The sequence below is a fragment of the Anabrus simplex genome, chromosome 3 (genome assembly GCF_040414725.1).
Source record: "Anabrus simplex isolate iqAnaSimp1 chromosome 3, ASM4041472v1, whole genome shotgun sequence".
Classification (NCBI taxonomy): domain Eukaryota; kingdom Metazoa; phylum Arthropoda; class Insecta; order Orthoptera; family Tettigoniidae; genus Anabrus; species Anabrus simplex.
This window is the reverse complement of record NC_090267.1, coordinates 271,182,964-271,206,579: the sequence shown is the minus strand read 5'-3', so window position 1 is coordinate 271,206,579 and position 23,616 is coordinate 271,182,964. Positions and strand designations below refer to the sequence as shown.

Below are 23,616 nucleotides of genomic sequence, written 5' to 3'. Positions count from 1 at the left end.
CCAAAATGACAGTCTCAACTCACTGAAGGAGAGACATTTTATTGAGAAATAATCAACCATACGGAATTCAATCTTATCCGAATCATATCTCTTCCAAGGAAATACCTACAATGAAACATTCACGATATAAATTTAGTTAATGTAAATCCATAAACTCAGTGCCAAGAGTTCTATTTCTTGGGTATAGATGGAGGTAATGTCACGCCAGAAGTCAGAATGATGAACATTCATTCACTTCACTGGCAGACTGTTTAAATATGACGGTCATCATTTCATTGTTCTTGTAACCTATATCAGCCTTCTAAACATTCTCATTTTCTTACTATCGCTGCAGAAGGCATGGTCAACTTAACCTTCCGTCGGTCGCAACTGATCCGACAGGCACAGGCTGAAGTCATCGGTCGCTACCGCTCCAATGCGAGGACCTACAATTCTCATCCTCTGACTAGCCTTGCTCCTTGCCATGTTCGTTAGTCATGTGACAGGCAGTCTGTGTTCGCTCGCTCCATAAGCCGGAAGTGTTCCAACTGATCTGGTAGATCATTGCGACTGTTCCCGTTGCGATTGGTGTTTCAAAGAGATGCAAACAATTGCTGTTTTGTAAGTAGTTAAATTATTTGTTTACCCTAAATTTGGTGTAATATCCCATGTAAGCATGTAAATAGCGCAATATAAGCCCAGTGCCTCACAGGCACATTGCGACTACTTACGTCCCAATTTCTCTTTATTTTAGATTTACCATACATTATGGCCAGTAGGAAGGAACATTTTAAGTTAGAGCAGAAGATGTGTCCAACGACTGTTGCTGGATGAAGATGGTGATGCGTTACATGAGAATTTTGGAGACAAAAGTGACATAAACCATGACGACCTTCTGGAATCAAGAGACGATGACTCGGAAACAGAACAAGATGACAATGGTAATGCTGATGAACAAGGAGCATTAGAGGTCAGTGCTAATTATTACGAAGGGAAAGACAAGACAAAATGGTGTACGGTGCCGCCATCCCAATGGGTCTGCGCCAGGAAACACAATCTCGTACGATATCTACCTGGAGTTAGAGGACTAGCAAGGCAAGCTAAATCACCGCTTGACTCCTGGCAGTGTTTATTTATGGAGGAAATAATAGACACTATTGTAACTTATACAAATCAATTAGTGGACTATGTGAAACAAAATTTTACTCGTGAAAGGGATGCTGAGCTTACAGAGCAGATAGGGATAAAAGCATTCTTTGGCCTATTGTACTTGGCAGGATCTTAGAGAGGGAATAGGCAGAGCCTTGAAGATCTCTGGGGGAACTGATGGAGATGGTATAGAAAAGGTTGCACTGGTAATGAGCCTCAGAGGATTTAAGTTCTTGATTCGTTGTTCAAGATTTGATGATCGCCAAACTCATGAAGAAAGAAAGGAACATGATCGACTAGCGCCTGTGCAAAATATTTTTATGCAGTGAGGCATTATTACGCAAAAGAAACATTAATTATCTAACATAATTTGGACTATCAACTGTCTACGTGACACTTGTTAAATTGTGTGCACTATCCGCACAAGTAACATTTTGTGAATTAGGCATTTTACTATTGGACTCTGCTTTATTGACAAAGTGCCGATGTGATGAGTGGTAATATTGCCATTATCTATTTGAAACTGGAATTCAACACTATTTGACTAAGTGGATGATAATACTACTCATTGTATGTATGGCTATTGGGACATGACAGCGCGTAACTTTCCTGCAAGTTACATCTAGTGTGTTTGATTGTACTGTGGACAGCAACATGTCATCTTGCGCTATCTATGTGCGTGCTTTGCTACCACAATGTATGTCTTGACGGAGCCCACCAGGGCGTGTTGCGAGTCTGGACAGTGTCGCTCCTTGTGGCCTAGATCTGAGTGTGTCTGTCGACTGGTTGGCTTGAACGAAAGCGGACGTTGACTGCTGATAATGGAGTGGTTACCGACACAAAAGACTATGAACCTACCTTCGGGTATTGGCTAAGAACCCCAGCAGAGGACTGTACTTGTCTTAATATTCTTCTATTATATTAGAATAGTCGTGTGGTGTAGTATGTAAGTTTAATTATATAATTACTAGTGACTGTATTAGTGTTAGTTCGAAACACGGTGGTTACTCAGTCACATGACCTCTCTGTAAGTACGCTCTTCTAATTTATTTGTGTTAATGTTGTTTTCTTGGGGTGTGTCATTTATATTATAGGTTGTGTTTTTAACTATGATTTGAATTTTATCTAAGTTTGGTGTTATTGTGTTCTAGTTTCAAGTGAGCGTCCTGTGTAGCAGTGAAGGTCATTATTGTCTGTGTAACTTTTGAAATTCGCATTTGCATCGATTTAATATTGTTTTCCCAGGTATTCTTTTGTTTACCTGCGTTTGTGTGTAAGTTTTCTGTGTTATTTCCTGGATGCGTGTGCGGTTACTATTTTAAAATTTGGTATGTATCGCTAATGTTGCTGTATTCGTGTTTGCCCCGGTGTTTGGTGTTGTGATTCTCTGTTTGGTTTTTGCGCATCCATTGGTGTATTTCGGCCTTCTTTGTCCGTATTTCAAGCTAATGCTATGCTGCACTAATTTTTCAATTTTTAAAAATATTATTATTATTATTATTATTATTATTATTATTATTATTATTATTATTATTATTATGATTTTATAAATTTTAATTTCTCACGGGTACCTATTTCTTGGATTGGTTTGGAATTCCTTGTTTTATTTCTATTGTGGGTGTTTCAGGGGATATTTACTTAATTATGTGTGTAATCCCGCATAATATTTACATCATATTTCAACAATGCACTTGTAACAGCTATGGTTTTAGTCGAGGGTTTTGGGCAGCCCTAGCGCGAGATGTATGGAGTCTGGTCTTATCTTACATCCCATTGTTGTTTATCTCTTGTGCTTGGCAGTTATGTAACTCATTTTTATTGCGTATGGTATCGGCCGAGATAACAGCATCTTGTACGCGCTCCTTGTGGATGACAATGAATTGTTTTTCTTCTCATGCCATATTTGTCTTTCGGTCTCGGTGTTGTGAAGTTAACTGGCTCTTTCTATTTTAATATGTTTTGGGTGTCTTATTTATTGCCCTAGCCTTCTATTGCTTCTGCGATTTTAAAATTATTTTTATTTGGGCTATTCTCCTTATTCTGTGGGATCTTGTGTGATGACATTATGTTGAGATTTGTGTTCCCTTGTGTTTTAACGTGATGTGTCTGGTGACCTTATTTTATGTGGGTACTGTGGGGAATTAACCTCCGCTGGGTGCTGTCAGAGGCCTTGATTTGCCACCCAACCCATTTTTCCTGTGTTAATCTTAAATTTTATTTCATGTAGATATTTTTCAAAAAATGTGTAATGTAAGGAGCTGGTGCACCAGGGTAGCTTGGGGAATGTAATGAATTTATTTACTTCAGAATTAACCTTATTTACATATATATTATTTATTTAATGAAAATTTATTATACTTCCTATTATATTATTATTATTTCTCAGAATTTTTCTTTCTTTTCATAATTTAGTGTAATGTAAATTATTATTTATTAATTATATATATATTTTTTTAAATATTGGTGTCATTTTGATGTTGTTTTGCCTCGTAGTTCCTTGATCCCCTCCTCTCTCCTTCCATTATGGGTTGGTTCCAGCACTCATTCTTGTTTTCTTGTGTTATCTGATTTGTTATGAATTGTTGCTCTTTTAATATTTATCTTGTGTGCACATGTTCCTATGACGCACGTCATTAATTACCATTGTTAGGGGGTGTGTAACCGTACGTATGAAAGATCCCCGAATTTTTAGGTTAGGAAATTTTTGTATATAGTTTGTAATGTTAAAATCATGTAATTTTGTTTATTGAGAATGTAAAAACGTAATATTATAAGAAGAATGTGTAGTTAGGGAATATTGCATATGTGTATCATTATATTTTGTATAAATTTCCGTTTGGGTAAGAGTCTGTAAATATGGCCTAGCTGTAAGGATTGTGCAACCGGGAAAACTGCGACTATATCGGGAAGGACGGTTGAAGTCAGTTGAATGTGTTGCAACCAAGTGGCTTGGAAACACGGGGTACGGCAGGTAGTACAGGCTGAAGAATTGGAGTAGATCAATGTGGATGTATGTGAGTAGACGTTTGATATCACATCAGACAGCCAATACGAGGGCTTTGTTTTAAGCGAGGATGGGTTGACTAAGTGACGCGTGAAGATGTGCCTGTGAGAGCGTTGCTACCAGTAAACTTTTCTGGACTCTATAACCACGTGTAGCAAGCCTATATAAGCATGTACGCGTGTGCGGCAAGTGATTCTAATGCTGATTCTGACTCTGATTCTGTTTCTGGTTGTGTTTGTGTTGTTGATTCTGTGTTTCTCACTCGGACCGGTGCGCGGGAGCTACTTTGCGCAGATTCCTACGCGATGCTCTATTGGTCTTAAGTATATTGTTTTCGGAGTGAGCACGCTATATGTCGCTGATGCTAATGAGTTTCTGGTGGCTGTTAGGTCAAAGATGCTACTTAAGTGTGTATTTGTAACTCCAACTCTGTATAATAGTTGGACTACAATTCTTCTACGAGATTATGTACAGTGGATGTGGTGATGTGTACAGAATCGAGATTCGGTAGTGGATGTGTGGTTGTGCACAGAGCTAATTCTTGGTCGAGCAAATCGTCGGCCGGGTATCCAGTTTCAGTTGCAGAAACCTGAGGCATTACACCAACCTGTGCAGCAGTCGGGAAGGACTCAAGACGTCGATGAAGAAGTGTGTAAATAAGGTTAGGGATGCTCTTAGTAAAGAAGGTTGCATCCGTACGTAGAGAAAGTCGTCGTATTTTTCTTTACCAGAATACGATTTTTGTTCTGTAACAGTAGTGAGTGTAGTGGGACTCTTACCTGGAGGTATGTTAAGAAATGTACATCTCGTCAAGTAATGATTTTGTTATTGGTAGTAGTGTGTATATTTGCCTTTGTAAACGACAAACGAGTAGGTCTCGTCAAGTAATGATTTGGTTGTTGTTAGTAGTGTTTATATTTGCCTTTGTAAACGACAAACGAGTAGGTCTCGTGAAGTAATGATTAATGTTGGTCGTAGCTGTTTGTATGTTGCCTTTGTGGACGGCAATCAGGAGGGGGTCTCTTTAAGTGATGATTATTGTGGTATTCATTATATTTTTGTTTATTATTTTGGGAGTAAAGTCCTGGTATCAAACTTGCAGTAAATCTTTTTATCAGTAGAGTAAGGATGAACCTGGCATGCTACCCAAATCTAATTTCAGGGATAAACAGGTAAGGTTATAAAGTAAGTCTGGAGCTTCGTCAGCCTGATGACCGTCGCCTTGGGAGAGGGAGTTACTCATTGCTCTACATAGTTATATATTCCTGTAATTGTTTTACAGGTGGTGCCCATCGTCTTGGTATTTATACTTATTTCACTCACCGTTAATTCACTTCATATTTTCGATAGCTTGCAATCGTTACAGGTGTTGTAGCGGTTTATGGAGAACTGCATGAAATCTCATATTTTAGGTGAAAATGTAACTTTAGATGAAAAGTTGGAGGAAAACATTTTTATTTCGTGTGTTGCCACCGTGTGCAGTATCACATAAATGCTAGTACTCTCCGATTACTGCCCACTTAAACGACACGGATTTTCTTTTGTGTCGAAAATATTAGTGTTCTTGTAGAGTCCTTACTGAAGAATATATGACCTGTTTAGCCCTGTTTATGATAATTTCCATGTTTGTTGTTATTGCTGAGACGTATGAACATAGTTTCCACCAACATAAGATTTTCTCTGCGATTAAAATTGTAAAAACTGCAAAGATACCTAAAATTTTGAAGAAAATAGTTGGTTACAAAATGAGACTTATTTTGGAATCAGAATTTTGCTAAACCATTTTTAACTGACTCAAACACACCTATATAACATAAGGAGTACTTCACAACTGCCCATGTGAACTTCCCGAAACTTATACGTGGGGGAATCTCTCAGGCTCATTGCGACCTGCCTTGAAACTTTATATATTGCGACCAACGAAATGTTAATGTGTGTCTCTAGTTAGATAGTAGATTTAGATGGACATGCCTGATGTGAAAATGGGAAAGTATGGAAAACCATCTTCAGGGCTCTCAACAGTGTGGTTCAAACCCACTGTTTCCCAAATGCAAGCTCAGAGTTCTACCTGATGGTAACAGAGCTGTGCGCATCAACATAGTGAATATGATACAATCACTTTGCTGAAAGAAGAAAACATAGCTTTCTTTAATAGGTTCAAAAATCACTGTTGTGAGAGGTTCATTGTACTTTTCAACAAAGGGGAGGTAATAAGCTATATCAGGTGTCAATTTCAACTGTTGACAAGTTCTCGTTTTCTCAATATTGCCGTGAAAGACGGACAGGAATAGGGATTTTATCTATATATGAAGGGTGTATTATATTGTTTTATACCTTATTTTTTCCTACCCTAATGAAGTACATTACACATCAGTTGTTACGTCCACCGTCTCAACATAATCTCCTTGTAACTGTATGCACTTTTGCCATCGATGTGTCAGTCTCTCCAGACCTTCCTGAAACTATTCTTTCAGAGTGATGCGTATCCATGCCTTGACAACTGTGTTCAGTTCTGCAAAATGGCTATCACGCAGAGGTTTCTTCATGTTCCTGAACAGGTGATAATCACATTTCTTTGGCAGTGGACTGCCCCTATGCTTTCATTGCATCGATTGTTGTTTCGTTTGTGGCTCATCATCAGTCACAAGCCTAGCCATGAAGTTGGCTGGAACGTGATCATGGCATTGCTCAAGTTCTCTGCACATGTCCACATGCCTCCACATTACGTCTGCAGACGAGAGTCTAGGCACCCACATGGATGACACCTTCCCCAACTGTAAGTGGCCGTGCACAATCTGCTGCAGGGTATTTGGCTAATTTCCGTGGCTGCCTCCATTTCCGTAAATGGGATGCATTTGTTTCCTTGGATGGCCTGTTCGACCCGGGCAGTGTTGGCTGGTGTTGACATTGTCACATTCTTTCCAGAACTGGTTCCCTTGTCCACCGATGTGCGCCCTGTTTTCCAACCTTCCACCCAGTTGTAAACTGTTTTCTGTAATGGCGCATGTTCTCTCCAGACTGCCAGCAAGCGCAGATGAATTTCTGCAGTGGTCACACCTTCTTTCCATAAGAACCAAGCCGTATAGCGCTGTCCCTGACAGTTGCTTTCCATGTTGTCTGCTCCTACGCTGACAGTGTTGTTATGAAATGGCTATGAGGAGTGCATTTGTTGGTCCCTGTGTGTGTGCTGCTACCAAATGGTCGAACAAGACACTAGTTACACGTCACCAACCTCAAAAGTAAAATGTGAACCATACCTGGACGTAATAAAAATAAAGCGTAAAACAATATAGTATGCCTCTCGTAGATCTGTTGCCATTTTAAGAAACTACTGCTACAGCATTGGGGGGCACGTAAACAGAATCAGAAATGTGGAACACCTGTACCTATACATTGAATTAATATTTAAGAGTATTTATTACAATATCAAAAGAAATAACATTGATAAATGATGCACAAAAGTGGAAGTACTTACATCAAAGAATGACTTATCATCAGTCTTCTTAGGTGGGCCAGGAGTGGGAGCAGCTGGTGTTACCGACATAACCTCAGCCAAATCTGTAAGAAAAAAGTAATATGTACAGAAAAATGACCAAGGACAACACAATTTCCTTTAATGTACAATTACTAGTTATACAAAAATGTTTAAGAAAGGAATAACCACTGTTGTACTGTGTCATTTCGATGACGATGATTGTTGTTTAAAGGGGCCTAACATCTAGGACATCGGCCCCTAATGGAACGAGATGTAATGACAATCTAAAAGTTCAAAATCATCCACTGACCAGAATAAAAAATGTGATGAAGAATGAATGGATGGATATGAATTTAAAACAATCAGTGGATGGCTCAGAAACTATCGTAAATAATAGTTTTACTGACCAAGGGACTGCTTCTAAAGCACAATCTGGAATTGAGGATGCTTGTTGTCTAAAGGTGTCCAAAATCCAGGTCAATGGCTCCTCATAATGGTACTTATCGTTAGTACAGTAGAACCATGATATTTGTCATGTTGCTGTACTAATCAAAAGTAGCGTACTGTGTCATTTCTGCTACATCATCAATGTATACCACTTACTCTCTCTCTGTATGTTGAATCTGTTTACTGCCTGTTCCTTGGGATAAATTCATCATTGTGATCTTCTTCATTGTTTACAATGTTGGTTGACCTTGTAATTATCTCAACTAGGAGATTCTTGAGATAGTGATGATGAATTGGAGGTATATAGGGCATGAGGTCCATTATGTCCTCATTCTTTGCTGCAAAGATCTTTCGTTGAAGTCGATGTAGGGGCTCTTAAATGACAGGTGACAGTGATAATGATCGTCCTGCACTGTTGTTTTGCACAAGGTCTGTTACAGCATTACGCATTTAAAACCCATTTCCCAGAAACAGTTTTGGACTGGCTCTTCAGCTGTGGGAATTATTTTCATTTGATTTATTAACATGGGTGGTTTCTCCTGTACTACCAGTAATTGTGCACTTACTCATTTCTCAAGGATTATATTTCTGCCTGTGGACTGAAAGGAACTATTTTAAAGCTCCATACACATATTTGTTAATTACCATGGATGTATTTCTATGATCTCTGCTGTGTGCTGCGATCTCGCGGTAACGAGCTAAGCAGGACGCCCCTCTTACCGCTCCTTGTCCAATCGGTGCACGGCACGTTTGTTGGAGCTAAGAGTAACCATGATGGAATTCACTTTGTGTAGGGAAGTGATAGTGAGTGAGCGTGTTGGCTTGTCTCCAAAAATGTTAGCATCTGGGTGGAGGATTGATCCAGGATGGTAATCTGGCGGCGTGGGTTTTAAAACCCTTAACTATTTCTTGTTTTGCTTTTGGCATCGTCCTTGCTTATCTTTGAATCTTTAATCATTTAATGTGACCTGGGAGATGATGTGTGCTGTGAGTATACTTCGATCTGAATTATTCTCACTAAATATTGGATCTCTACAGGTAAGTACTGCAAACAACATAAAATCAACTTCAGTGATGACTACCCAAAATTTTCGTTGAAAAGTTCTTCATGCAAATGTGTGCCTTTTGTACTGGGGAAACCTAAAATCTTCCTGCGGCCATTGAATGTTTAATAACCTGGAGAGAAATGATGATATGGAAGTAAAATCTGCCTCAGAAATTTGTGAAAAAGATAGACTTTGTTAGTGTTGATAAAAGGATATGTGTTAACTTCACTGTATCATTGTTCACCCGTGAATAGGCTATGTCTGAGTATGTAAATTATCACTAATGTCGCCTATGTGGCTATAAACTATGTGGAAAATCCGCATGGGCAGGAAATTTTAGTTTCTTTAGCTTATTTGATCTTTAAATTTAACCTTATATTTTTTTCCTGGTAATCTTATGCTTTGGGTGGGTTGGTTTTTCTTTTGCTTTTTGTGCTTGGACATTTGTTGCGGTCTTACGCCGCGATTGGCTATTTACCTACTTATGTGGTTGCCATAGCAATGATTATTATGTTGAGTTCTTCCTGATGTAGTCATGGCACTACTAGTTTTTGGGAGTTGGTTGTGTAATTTATTCCTGGTTTCAATCCTTGCTTCTGTAAAGTATTTCCTATTGTTTTCTATCTCTCTGATTAAAATATTTTCTTCTTGGCATGGTGTTTCCCATCTTGTGGAAAACATTTGAGTTCCTGAAATTAATTTGGGTTGGACTAGATTTCCATGCTGATGCAAAACCCTACTTATGCAAGTTTCACTTGTTAATATTTAATCTCAAGATTACAACTTTTTTTTTTTTTTAATTCTTTTAAAATAAGTTAAGAAAAGCAGATTAAAGTCTTAATTTTTAAACTTAGTATCACTTGGTCATTGCTAATTGTAATATTTTGTTTATTATTGTTTTTCTTAAAGGACGATGTCCACTGGATTTTTCTCATTTAACCTTTTCTTGCTAAATTAAAATTTTGATACAATTGAAAACTTAAGTTTTCTTTCATAAACTAGAGTCATTCAATGCAGTATCTATTCATGTTATCCACGTTCTTTAGGTGTTAATGGGCCTGTTAATTGGCAAGTACATGTTTTGTGTTTGATGCTTCCTCATAGCTGTTATCTCTGATTTGTTTTTCCTTGTACTTTTTCACACCAGCTTAGAGGAAGTACCGGCTGGTGCATTTGTTGCTGACCGTTAGTGTAATTGGGTGTTATATTGCGCTGGCGGGTCAGTAAGTAGTAGCAGGTGCTTTGGTTTATTGTTGGGCTTGCTGCTAACCATTGTCTTTCTCTTTTCTCCCTTTTCTTGATTAACGTGCTTGAAATGGTGTTGAATGGCTGGGTTGTGAAAGAAAATTATGTACTGTAATTGTATGCACAATTGTGAAAAGAAGTGCAAGTATGTCTCCTAATTTTTTGTCCTTTTTGTTTCATGTTTATCCATCATGTCCCGAATTGTATTGTTCCCGTATCATTTGAGGAAATCTGAGCTCTCGTATGAGCTCTGGATACGAGGCTTGGAGTCAGCTGGCACTGCAACTGAATGTGCAGCTCGTTTATCAACTCATCTCCAGGTTCCAATTGATCTATCTAACGTAGAGCTGAGTCCATACTTGAGATTAAGAATAATGTAGAGGAATTTCAAGCTTTCAGGAATGAATTTATTGAGGTAATGCCTACTAAGGTTCAAGTAGACTGGCTCAAGGCTAGATCATTCCATTATTGTGGCTGGATTCAAGACTTTTTGACAATTAAGCCTGCTGCTGAATATATCAATGAATTAACATGTCTTATGTCTCGCCTCTAGTATCTCTACTGAGTTAGACCTGATGTTAGCATGTAGAGAGATGGAAAATTTATCTGTAGTCGAAAAATGAAATTGCTCTTGTCCTAACTCTAATAACCATCCTAACCAAATAGTTTCCAATTCAAATGAACAAGCGTCTACTTGTGTTGCCACTTCTGTGTTAAATATTACTCCTTCCCATAATTCCCTTAAAGAATTGTTCTGTGGAGTTAAGAATTTTTCAGTACCCTCGATTGATGAATGTCTGAGATTTCTAAGATTTCTCGTTGAAATGAAGGAATCCGCTAGTGTATATTCAGTTGATGACCTAGGCATGTATAGGGCCTTGTTCTCTCATTGAGGGTATTCTAAAGAGAGAGATCTCTGAGGTTATTTCTCAGGAGTGTAAAATTAATGACTTTCATGAGTTGATTCTTAACAAATTTATTCCCTATTTAGCCCTTCAGATGATACCACAGCATTGTTTTAGGACACAGTTCCTGCAAGAAAATTTACTTACATATATCGTTGATGCAAAATTCTTTTGCAAGGTATTCAGAATTTCAGTCCCTGAAGAAGAAATGGTGGTACGTATCCTAAAAGGTATATCACCTGTCTATCGATCTTACCTTTCCCTTATGAAGTGTCCTACTAATTTCGTAGAACTTAAGGCAGCGTGTTCTTTTGCAGAAGATGTGAAGCATGGAAACGAGTCCAGACCTGTACACCTACTTCCCCCTATTAATCCCAATTGTCCTGTTACTCCTAAAACAAACAATCGTGCTAACCTTAAAACATGTTTCATGTGTGGCTCAGTTGAGCACTTTAGGAATTCTTGTCCATCCAGGACCCATAAACTGGATATTTGTTGCTACCTATGTGGTTCTCGGCAACATACAAAAAATTCCTTCCACGGACGTGACAAATGACTGGAACTTAATAGTAAAACTTCTGAATTTCAAAATTCTGAGAATTCAAGTGATTTGGATGAAGTTGTTTGCCCTCTTGAATGTAGTAAGATATACGGGCATGTTCCTTCCCATGGTACTTTCACTAAAGTTGAAGTAAATAATGAACCAGTACTTGCATTGATAGACTCCGGTAGTGTAGTGAATTTGATTAATTTTGCTTGGTATAATAATCTAAAGAGTGCTTGTAAATTACCTGAATTGCAACCCATTGGCATAAAATGTATCGTAGCTAATGGTAATAAGTTGGACATTTTGGGGACTGTGAGAGTAAAACTAGAATAGGAAATCGAAACCGGTTTCGATTACAATGCGGTCGTGAAAATTCAATATTCATAGAATAGAAAACTTCACTTGCGAAATCATCTTCCTAGTTAGCATCCAAACTATCCTGCAATGTAATCTTGGGAACCGGGTTCTTACATGTAACTATTCTCATGTTTAGACCCGTATTGAAATTTGCTATAATTTGCATACAATTTTTATTTTTTATATTCCACCTATTCAATACAATTGATTTTGTGCTGTTAGAAATTCATATTACTACAATACCACATTAAAAGGGACATGTTTAGCTCAGTTTCCGAGCATCCTCAGCCTTTTTAACTTATCTTAAGGTTAAGACCTGTCATTGTTAATTTGCTTATTACTAATTTGTACTTAATTATGAACCTAAAAACTAAGTGGTAAAATACGTGAACATAGGCATGTATAAACACAATGGACAGTTTAACAATTTAAAATAGCAGTGATAAAATTGGGATAGACGTTGATTCTAATAACACTGACATCCAAAACACAGTAATATCTTCACAGTAATAAGATTTGGCTAAAATTCCTAAGTTCATTGTTTTTTAAAAAACAATTGTTAGTTGACCTATTTTATTAAAATTTGAGTTGTAAATCCTGTTATAACTTAATAGTGTCTAAAGCTTAAAGTCTTAATACGTGTGTCAAAGAGGTTGGAAATATTCTGCATCATGTATTGGTTTGAAGTATGCTTTTGTAATTATTAGTTGTAAACGGTAAAATGCAACTTGCTGGCAGTTTCTTTGAACTCTGGTCTTGATTTGACGAGCAGACTTAACATTGGAAACAGTTTGTATTTATGAGAGCTTGGTCAAAAGGGACGTCAATCTGAGAATCTTGAAATGTTGATATATTATCCTATTTCACTGTCCTTAACCTTCCGTCGGTCACAATATATAAAGTTTTAAGGCAGGTCGCAATGAGCCTGAGAGATCCCCTGACGTATAAGTTTCGGGAAGTTCAAGTTGGCAGCCATGAAGTACTCCTTATGTTATATAGGTGTGTTTGAGTCAGTTAAAAATGGTTTAGTGAAATTCTGATCCCAAAATAAGCCGCCTCTTATAACGAACTATTTTCTTCAAAATTTTAGGTATCTTTGCAGTATTTACAATTTTAATCGCAGAGAAAATGTTATGTTGGGAGAAACTATGTTCATACGTCTCAGCATAAAAAACAAACATGGGATATATCATAAACAGGGCAAACAGGTGATACATTATTCAGTAAGGATTCTACAAGAACACTAATATTTTGCACAGGCGCTAGTCGATCATGTTCCTTTCTTTCTTCATAAGTTTGGCGGTCGTCAAATCTTGAACAACGAATCAAGAACTTAAATCTCCTGAGGCTCATTACCAGTGCAAACTTATCTATACCATCTCCATCAGTGCCCCAGAGATCTTCAAGGCTCTGCCTATTCCCTCTGTAAGATCCTGCCAAGTACAATAGGCCAAAAAATGCTTTTATCTCTATCTGGTCTGTAAGCTCAGCATCCCTTTCACGAGTAAATTTTGTTTCATGTAGTTCACGTATTGATCTGTGTAAGTTACAATAGTGTCTATTATTTCCTCTGTAAATAAATACTGCCAGGAGTCAAGTGGCTTCTCTTTTTCTCTTTTCCACAGTGCATGACTACACTTTTCTTTTTACTAATTACCATTCCAAACTACTTCAGATTTTCATTCCAAATGTCCAGTCTCCTCTGTACTTCCTTTTCTCCCTTTCCCCAAATCAGCACACCATCTGCAAATACCAAAGCATTCACTTCATCACTACTGATAATCTGTTTTACACGTTTAATGATTTCAACCATCATTATAATAAACAATAATGGCGATAGTGCACTTCCTTGCTCGAGACCTTCTTTTGTATAAAATGTTTCAGAGTCACCACTCCCCACTTGTACACTGCCTTCTTCACCTTGTTCCTTTGTTTTATTTCTTTTTTTATTTTGCCTGTCCACCACCGTGTCTCATTTCCCTTAAAATGTGCTTTTGTTTTTCTGCATACCTCAAATTGCTGCTTCCACAAATGTGTCTTAAATTGTTCCACTCTTCTTCTCCACTTCATATTTCTGTGTTAGGCAACTTCCTTTTTATCCAATCCTGGAATGGCATTCTTTTTCTCTTAACTGTATCATAAGCTTTTTCCAAATCGAAAAATGCGACGACGATTTCCTTGTTCCTTTCCAGATGTTTTTCCATTATCGTTCGCACTGTAAATATCAAGTCTATTGTTGATCTATTCGGTCTAAAGTCATATTGTTCTTCCTCTAACTGTGTTTCTATTATATTCCTCAGTCTTTCGTCTATGACTTTCTCCATTCTTTTTAGCACATGTGATAATAGGGTTATACCTCAATAATTTTCACATTTCTTGCTATTTCCTTTTTTGAACAATGGTACAATGCTTCCTTGTTGCCAATCTTCAGGTATCCTTTCATCCTTCCACATGGCAATGAAGGCTCGGTATAGCCACTGCAGTTCACTGCTTCCTGCTACCTTAATCATATCAGCATTGAATTAGTCTTTTCCACTTGTTTTACCTTTGGTCATTGCTTTCACTGCCCTTTCAAGTTCCAACCATGTTATCAGGTTCTCTTTATTTTCTCCATCTATTATTTCTGTTTTCTTATTGCCTTCTTCCTCCGAGCAGTCACCCTCGTTATAAATTTTATCAAAATATTTTGCCATCACCTTCTGAAGACCCTTTTCATCGTGTACTATGGATCCATCATCTCTCTCTAATGCCTTGATTTTTTCTTGATTTATTCCTTTCGATTTTATTACTCTGTAAAATAGTTTCTGATTTCCTCGACTACCTTGCTCAATTTTGTTCGTAAGTTCTCTCCAGCATTTCTCCTTTAGCTCCTTTATACTCCTCTTTACTTGTAGTTTCAATCTTTTGTATTCCACATGTAAACTTGCTACCATATTCTCATCCCTCTGATATGTTTTTTGCTTTTCCTTATCCATTTCTTTCTTTACCTTGTTCCTTTCTTTCATTTCTTTTTTATTTTGTCTGTCCACCACCGTGTCCCCTTTCCCTTAAACTTTGCTATTGTTTTCCTGCAAACCTCAATTACTGCTTCCACAAATGCCTGTCTTAAATTGTCCCACTCTTCTTCTCCACTTCGCATTTCTGTGTTAGGCAACTTCCTTTTTATCCAATCCCGGAATGCCATTCTTTTATCCTCCTCCTCCAATTCCCAAATCCTGATCTTTGGATGTCTTCTTTCAGTACAATTTTAGGGATTTTTACTTGTTTTAATTCCGCAATTAATAATCAATGATCATACTTTCACTGGGAATTATCTTTGTATTCATGATGTATCTACCTCATTCTCGGTCTGTTATTATAAAATCGACGAGTGTTCCATACTGTCCATCCCAAGTATATCGGCTGATCTTATGGCTATTCCTCTTCATAAACCATGTGTTCTTTATTATCAGGTTATTTCTGACACAAAAGTCCAAAAGTTTATCTCCATCTTCATTTCTAAAAAAAATATAACCTATAAAGCTAGTCACTATATAATACTAACATTTAAAAACTGCTCTGCTCTTGAAACTTCTCCTTTCCTTAATTCTTAATTTATACTTAAAAAAGAAAATAATATTTCCTTGTGTCTAAACTGTTCATTTACACTTGCTATGTCATTTAGTAAACACTTTAAAAATAGAATAACTTCCAATTTATAAAATGAATAAAACTTATTAAGTTAGTCACTATATGCTAAAATTTGAAATAATTTCTGCCCTGTTCCTGGAATTTCTCCTTTCCTTAAGTCCTTATTTACACATTAACAACTATTTCTTTCATTCTCTCTTTCCAGTCGTTGACTTGCTCCCCCTCCCCTCCCCTGAATTACGTAACCGGCAGCATAGCGACAAGTAGCAGCTAGCTTCATAAGGTCATTGGCAGCAAGCAGAGGAGCAACGACATGTTTGTTTGGTTCAGACAAGTGTAATGTTTTAATTGTGACCAATTTAGAATCAGCTAAAACTGAAGTAAGCAAAAATAAAATTCTCCAGTCATCTGAATTGTCATCTTTTCTTGTAAAAATGTCTCTAAAGTTGGTTTGTTGGTTGTTTATTTTAAAGGAACTTGACGGTTAAAATGTCTAGCATGGTCGGATGGGAATAAAAGGAGAAATTCTGATTTATATGAAAGGTCTCCAAACTAGAGCAGTAAGTTAATTTGACAATTATTGGAAGAAATAAGATATTTGAATTACAGATTAGAATTTTAAATAAAATGTTTTCTTTTTTTAGGTGTATATAAGGACTTAAGGAAAGGAGAAATTTCAAGAATAGAGCAGGAAGTATTTTAAATTTTAGCATATAGTGACTAACTTAATAGGTTTTTTTCATTTTATGAATTGGAAATTATTCTACTTTTAAAGTGTTTAATAACTGACATAGTAAGGGTAAATGAACAGTTTAGAAACAAACAAATATTATTTTCTTTTTTAAGTGTAAATAAAGACTTAAGGAAAGGAGAAGTTTCAAGAGCAGAGCAGATTTTAAATTTTAGTATTATATAGTGACTAACTTAATAGGTTTTATTCATTTTGTGATTTGAAAATTTTTAAGTTTTTACTAAATGGTATATTAAGCGTAAGTGAACAGTTTAGACACAAAGATATATTTTAACGATTTCAAGATTTATATATAATTTGTTTCGTTGATGATTGTATTATACAAATGTATCGCTAATTGCTTTACGTCGCACCGATACAGATAGGTCTTATGGCGACGATGGGACAGGAGAGGGCTAGGAGTGGGAAGGAAGCGGCCGTGGCCTTAATTAAGGTACAGCCCCAGCATTTGCCTGGTGTGAAAATGGGAAACCACGAAAAACCATCTTCAGGGCTGCCGACAGAGGGTTCGAACCTACTATCTCCCGAATACTGGATACTGGCCGCACTTAAGCGACTGCAGCTATCGAGCTAGGTATACAAATGTATCAAGCCCAAGGATTTAATCTGATATTTTGGCACTGCTGAAGAAGAGAGTAGTAGCTCTCGAAACATGTGCAGTAGATAATTATAATAAAATGTCAAGTATTGACAAGGAGGGAAAGTGTTTCACAGAAAATGAACAGGTCTATAGCCGCCGTTCAGCGCTAACACTCGTGTGTCGAGCTCTATTCGACACACGGTTTTGCGTCGCATAACTACTCTGTGGAGTACATTACGACTTCTATTTATTACTCACTGAGTGCTGCTATCTTCTAGACACTGTGAGAACGAATTTCAGACAACAACTTTTAGAATGCGAAAACAATATTACTCTGTTTCCTTGGTGATGTGTATGCTCAATGGAAAGTGATCGTGGGAAAATGGCGGTGCCCGGCTTGACAGAGGATGAAATATTGGTGACAATTTTGAGTGAATTAACGGATAGTGACCACGAAAGTGATGAACTTTTCGAGGCAATTGATGAAAGTGATGTTTCAGAAAGTGATATGAGTGATGATAATGACAGCGATGCATGTGGTGTTGGGGGAGGTGATAATGTGTTCCCGCAACCCGGACCTCGCTGGAGTGTACAAAATTCCAACACTGCTTGGAGATCGTCAACTACAGGTGATGTAGGCCTGCCTAAATTCCACTTTAGGTCAGTAAGTGGATTTGTAAGCCATGGTGATAGACCTGTTTCAGAATTACAGTACTGGCCGTTATTTTTTTTTATGGAACAGCCACTAACCTCCATTACGAATGAGACTAACAAACAGCGGCGGCGCGTGAACTAAGTAAGGGGGTAGACAGACATTTTTAAATTTTAATCAAATTATACATAGAAATTTGTTTTCGATGCATACAGACCTGCATTCAATATTATATTAATGACTCAAACTAAGAAAAACCCTATAACAACCTGTAACTATTCCTGCACTTGTTTTATTTTTAAATATAGACTAAATAGGCAGCGAGAGTTGTCAAATAACATATTTTTAGAATAAACAAATAGCAATATATTTCATTGTTGTGTAGATTTAATAAGAGAAATAAGAAATAAACATATTTTTGGACAAGTCACTTTAAACAATATTCTGGGTTAGGAGGAAATGCCAACCCAGAACCCTTGAACATCTGGGGTTATCTTTCACCTTTCTAGACCACATCTAGAATTGTAAACCCTGACTTCGGTCAGAAATGTTTCGGTTAGAACAGACAATCAACCAAATATGAAGAGTCTTCTAACTAATAAATCCACCGGCTTGGATCAAAAACCCAAGCAAAGACATCATTCGGATACAGTGCGATGTCACTTAGAAGATCAAAGTGAATCGGAGCACCTGGTGAGCCCAACAGACATGCAGGCACAGCAATTTACGAAGAAACTTAAATTCAACAAGCAAGGAAAGTTTTCATACTTTGCAACATTAAATATTAATACCAATATAAATGGTCCATTATTGGACATTATAAATTTTCCAGCTAACTCATTCCTGGTTGCCAGCATTTCACCCTCGTGTGCTAGGTTGGGCTCATCAGTTGGTATCCAGCACACCTACCAAGACGCTGGCTAGTGCATACCATGGAGGCCACTGCGTAGGTTACTTGGAGCCACTGGCAGTGCCAATGCACTATGAGAGACTTTGTCCCTTTACCAAAAATTGATGCCTGCTTGGCTATCAGATGATATAGATGTTGATTCCCATAGGGAATCTGAAATATTTGTCCGGAATGAGTAAATTATAATACCAACATAAATGGTCCGTTATTGGACATTATAAATTTTCCAACCTAGCACACGAGGGCGAAACGCTGGCAACCAGGAATGAGTTAGCTGGAAAATTTATAATGTCCAATAACAGACCATTTATATTGGTATTATAAATTTACTCATTCCGGACAAATATTTCAGATTCCCTATGGGAAACAACATCTATATCATTAAATATTAACTCGCTAATGAAACTTGGTAAGTTGAAGCACTTAACAGATGTAATGGATCAACATAAAATCTTAATAACAGCACTTCAAGAACTTCGAAATAGAGATCAGGATCCAATTGAATCAGGAGGATATCGTCTCTATAAAGGACCCCTAGGGAAAAGGGTAATGAAGAATGTCCCTTAATTCGGAGTGAGATTTCTGGTTCATAATAGTACAATAGACTCAACAGAAGACTTCTCCTTAAGCATGGTGACGACAGCAACCTTAACAATTAAAGTAGAAAACAAAACCTACACCTTGATAAATGTAAACACACCATCAAATGACAAAAACAGAAAGGATAGAGCAGAAGTGGACAAATGTTGGGAGGAACTCAACCATATGATATCAAACATCCCTAATGCACATGTTAAAATCTTGCTGAAAGATTTTAACGCAAAAATAGGACGAGAAAGGCGATACCGCCCAGTAGTAGAAAAATGGCCAGCTCATAAATTAACAAAGAGGAATGGTCAAAGATTAACTGAACTTCGTACAGACCATGGATTTTGGAAACTACCAGATTTAAGAAGTGACCACACAAATTAATGACCTGGAAATGTCCTAACATAAAATTGGGGGAATTCTAAATTGATCATATTGCAATGGATAAAAATTATCATAAGGAAATTTATAATGTCAGAGTTCTCCGTGGAGTAGACATTGATTCAGATCATTACATATCCAAAATAAAAATAAAGTTGACATCAAAGAGAAAACGTACGCCTGCCCAATCCAATAGGAAGAGAAATTATGACCCCACTTATTTAATGAATAATGAAGTATACTTGGAGAGATCTAAACATAACTAAGTGATGACTTAGAGGAGATAATTAATAAATTGAAATCAGTACCTGAAGAACTTGCTCCAATTAAAAGGAGGAAGAAACATGTCTGGTGGAACGAGGAGTGCGATAAGGCAATTCAAACAAGGCACAAAGCATGGTTAAATGATCAACAAAGAAAAACTTTCAAATCCAGAACAGAACTAACTAATGCTAGAAGACAAGCGGGTAAAGAATTTCGAAGAATTAAAAGGAATCATCCGAATGAAATGCTCAGAACAATAGATGAATCATTCAAGCAACATAAAACAAGGGATTATTACAAGATGTTTAAACAGTATCAGTCTAAGTATACTCCACCAACACCTATGCTGAGAAATGAAAATGGGAAAATGGCACATAACAACCAAGAGAATGCAAATATCTTGGCAGTCTACTTCAAAAAATTATGAAACTGCGAAGACCCAAGAGAATATCTGGAGTTTGATCCCAAACCAAAAAACAAAACACCACTAGAAAAGGTTATACCATCAACATATGAGGAAGTGATCGAAGCCATTAAATTGCTCAAGAACTATAAAGCAGCAGGAGAAAATCAGTTGGTTGCAGAATTATGGAAGAATGCCAAAGATCAAACTCTCCGAAACTTGCATAAATCTATTATTGACATATGGAACCCTGAAACAATGCCTGAGGAATGGAACTCAGCAATAATCCACTCCCTACACAAGAAAGGTGATAGATCAGATCCCAATAATTATAGAGGGATATCCCTTGTTGATGTCACATATAAGATCTTTTCTAAAATTATTCACTCAAGAATACAGGAACAATTGGACCAAGAACTTGGAGAGTACCAAGGAGGATTTTGGCCAGGCAGAAGCTGTCCAGATCAAATCATCAGTCTTGAGTGGATTATGAAGCATCAAAGAGCTCGATGATGATGCTTGTTGTTTTAAGGGGCCTAACATCGAAGGTCATCGGCCCCCAAAGAGCTTGAAGTAAGAACCTAGCCATCACTTTTGTTGACTTCAAAACAGCTTATGACAGTATTCATTGGGAGTCATTACTGAATACCCTTCAAGAATTTGGTGTTCACAGAAAACTGATCAACCTTATTGGAATCACTCTCAAGAATACTAAAGCAAAAGTTAAATTTAGAGGAGAATTGTCAGAGCCATTTACAATCAAAACTGGACTTCGGCAGGGGGATGGTCTCTCACGTATTTTGTTTAATTGTGTAGTACTGGAGGAGGTCATGCGAGAATGGAGAAAGAAACAAACTTATGAATACAAAATTTCTTCAAATAAAGTTCTACCACTTCGCACCAGGGTGCATGGTCATAGTTTTGTAGAGACATCTATCAGAGAAATGTCCACACTTCTTGATAATTAGTAAACAAAAGCAGTTCGAAATTAACACAGTGACATCTTCTGAGAAACTGTTGAGATAATTCAGTTTTTAAAGTTCAGAGTTTCTGCTGTAGGGGAATACTTTAAGGCGGAAAATTCAAAAGTGCGGCGTAGAGGTGTACCAACCGGTACAGTGTAGTACTGGAGAAGGTCATGCGAGAACGGAGAAAGAAATGTCAACTGAACATCAAGATTGGCAGAAATATAAAACTAAACTGCTTAGCATTTGCAGACGATCTTGCACTACTGGCAAATAATGTGGAAGAGGCTAAATTCCAAATTGAACAGCTAGAAAACATTGCAGCAAAAGTGGGATTATAAATTTCATTTGAAGACAGAAATTATGCCAACCTTTGAAATGGACACCCCTGTCATTCAACTAAACGATAACGAACAAATTAAGGTTGTAAAAAATTTCAAGTATCTTGGGGGAATTATAACTTGGAACCTAAATGGGAAAGCCTCAACAGAATACAGAACAACAAAACTGAGACAAGCACAACGAGTCACAAGGTCAACATATAAGAAGAAATCTCTCTCGACAAATGCCAAATTCAAACATTATGGTTCAGTAGTTAAACCCGAAGCAACTTATGCAAGTGAAACTCTGTTTAAGTGGAATACCAAAGCAACAACGGATAAAATCCAAAAAATAGACAGAAGGATCATCAGGACAATCATCAATAAAAAACATCAAGTAAATGGACAATGAAGACTGCTGCGTAATGAAATAGTCTATCAGGAAAATGAATCAATTGTGAAAAAAATGTGAAAAAGGAGAATTGCCTTCTTCAGCCACATAGTAAGACTACCAGAGACCAGACTACTGAAACAATTATTCAATTTCTTTTGGAAAAGTAAAACCAAGCGCAACTGGTTTGTTGAGGACCAGAATGATTTAGAAGAGCTAAATATAACAATGAAACGAATTGCAGAGAGAAAAGAGAAGAGGATTCTGAGAATTAGAGATACAAGACTAAAATTAAAAACAGTCAAATGAAAACAGTACACCATTAGAGAAAAAAATGAAGTTCTGGGAAGAGAAGAGGAAGTTGAGAAAACATTACAACTAATATTGTGAAGACCGTAGTGTATATGGATTGACTTACGTGCTCTGATGTGGGTGTAAATAAATAAATAAATAAATAAATAAATAAATAAATAAATAAATAAATAAATAAATAAATAAATAAATAAATAAATAAATAAATAAATAAATAAATTAAAATAAATAAATAAATAAATAAATAAATAAATAAATTAATTAATTAATTCAATTCGCCTCTCCTTCATTTCAGCATACATATCTATTACCCTCATCTCGGAAGTCAGCCGTTTTGTAAAGATGCCATAGCAGTTCCTTCTCTATAGCTACAGTTCACAGGTTAGACAGTCCTGGTTGGTCATCAAATTCCTTAAATAGGTTGTAATTCGTTTCAAGGCACTCATGAAGCGTTCACTAGAAACTGACGTTAACAGAATATACAACATCAAGTTAAGCAATTCTGTTGTTTCTGTATGCATACTCTGGAGTTCACTTTTAATAATGTAAGCCAATATTTTTTGGGGTTGTAATACCATAACTAATATTGGTGGGCAAGAAATGCATGTACTTGAAGGGTTTTGATGCTATCATTAATTTATTAGGTGGACGTTTGCTATGCTTCGTATTTTAATATTATTTTATTTTTAGACGTGTCTTATAATAACATACATACATACATACATACATACATACATACATACATACATACATACATACATACATACATTATCATTATAGACTGTTATGCCTTTCAGCGTTCAGTCTGCAAGCCTCTGAGAATTTACTAAACGCCGCCACAATCCTCGATTTGTAACTAGTGTTGTGGCCTCATTTACTTCTATACCTCTTATCTTTAAATCATTAGAAACCGAGTCTAACCATCATCGTCTTAGTCTCCCTCTACTTCTCTTACCCTCCATAGCAGAGTCCATTATTCTCTTAGGTAACCTATCCTCCTCTATTCGCCTCACATGACCCCACCACCGAAGCCGGTTTATGCGTACAGCTTCATCCATCAAGATCATTCCTAAATTAGCCTTTATCTCCTTATTCCGAGTACCCTCCTGCCATTGTTCCCACCTGTTTGTACCAGCAATCATTCTCTCTACTTTCATGTCTGTTACTTCTAACTTATGAATAAGATATCCTGAGTCCACCCAGCTTTCACTCCCATAAAGCAAAGTTGGTCTGAAAACAGACCGATGTAAAGATAGTTTCGTCTGGGAGCTGACTTTCTTCTTACAGAATACTGTTGATCGCAACTGCGAGCTCA

The 23,616-nt window shown here is 37.0% G+C and overlaps 1 protein-coding gene across 1 annotated transcript in view; it reads right to left on the bottom strand.

The window, feature by feature from the left end:
- Sbf (SET domain binding factor) overlaps positions 1-23,616 on the bottom strand; it is an 851,001-nt gene that overhangs the window by 27,284 nt on the left and 800,101 nt on the right. Inside the window, exon 35 of the mRNA XM_067143032.2 lies at positions 7,608-7,690. Within this exon, the coding sequence (XP_066999133.1) occupies positions 7,608-7,690 (83 nt within the window). The remainder of the gene's footprint in view (positions 1-7,607; positions 7,691-23,616) is intronic.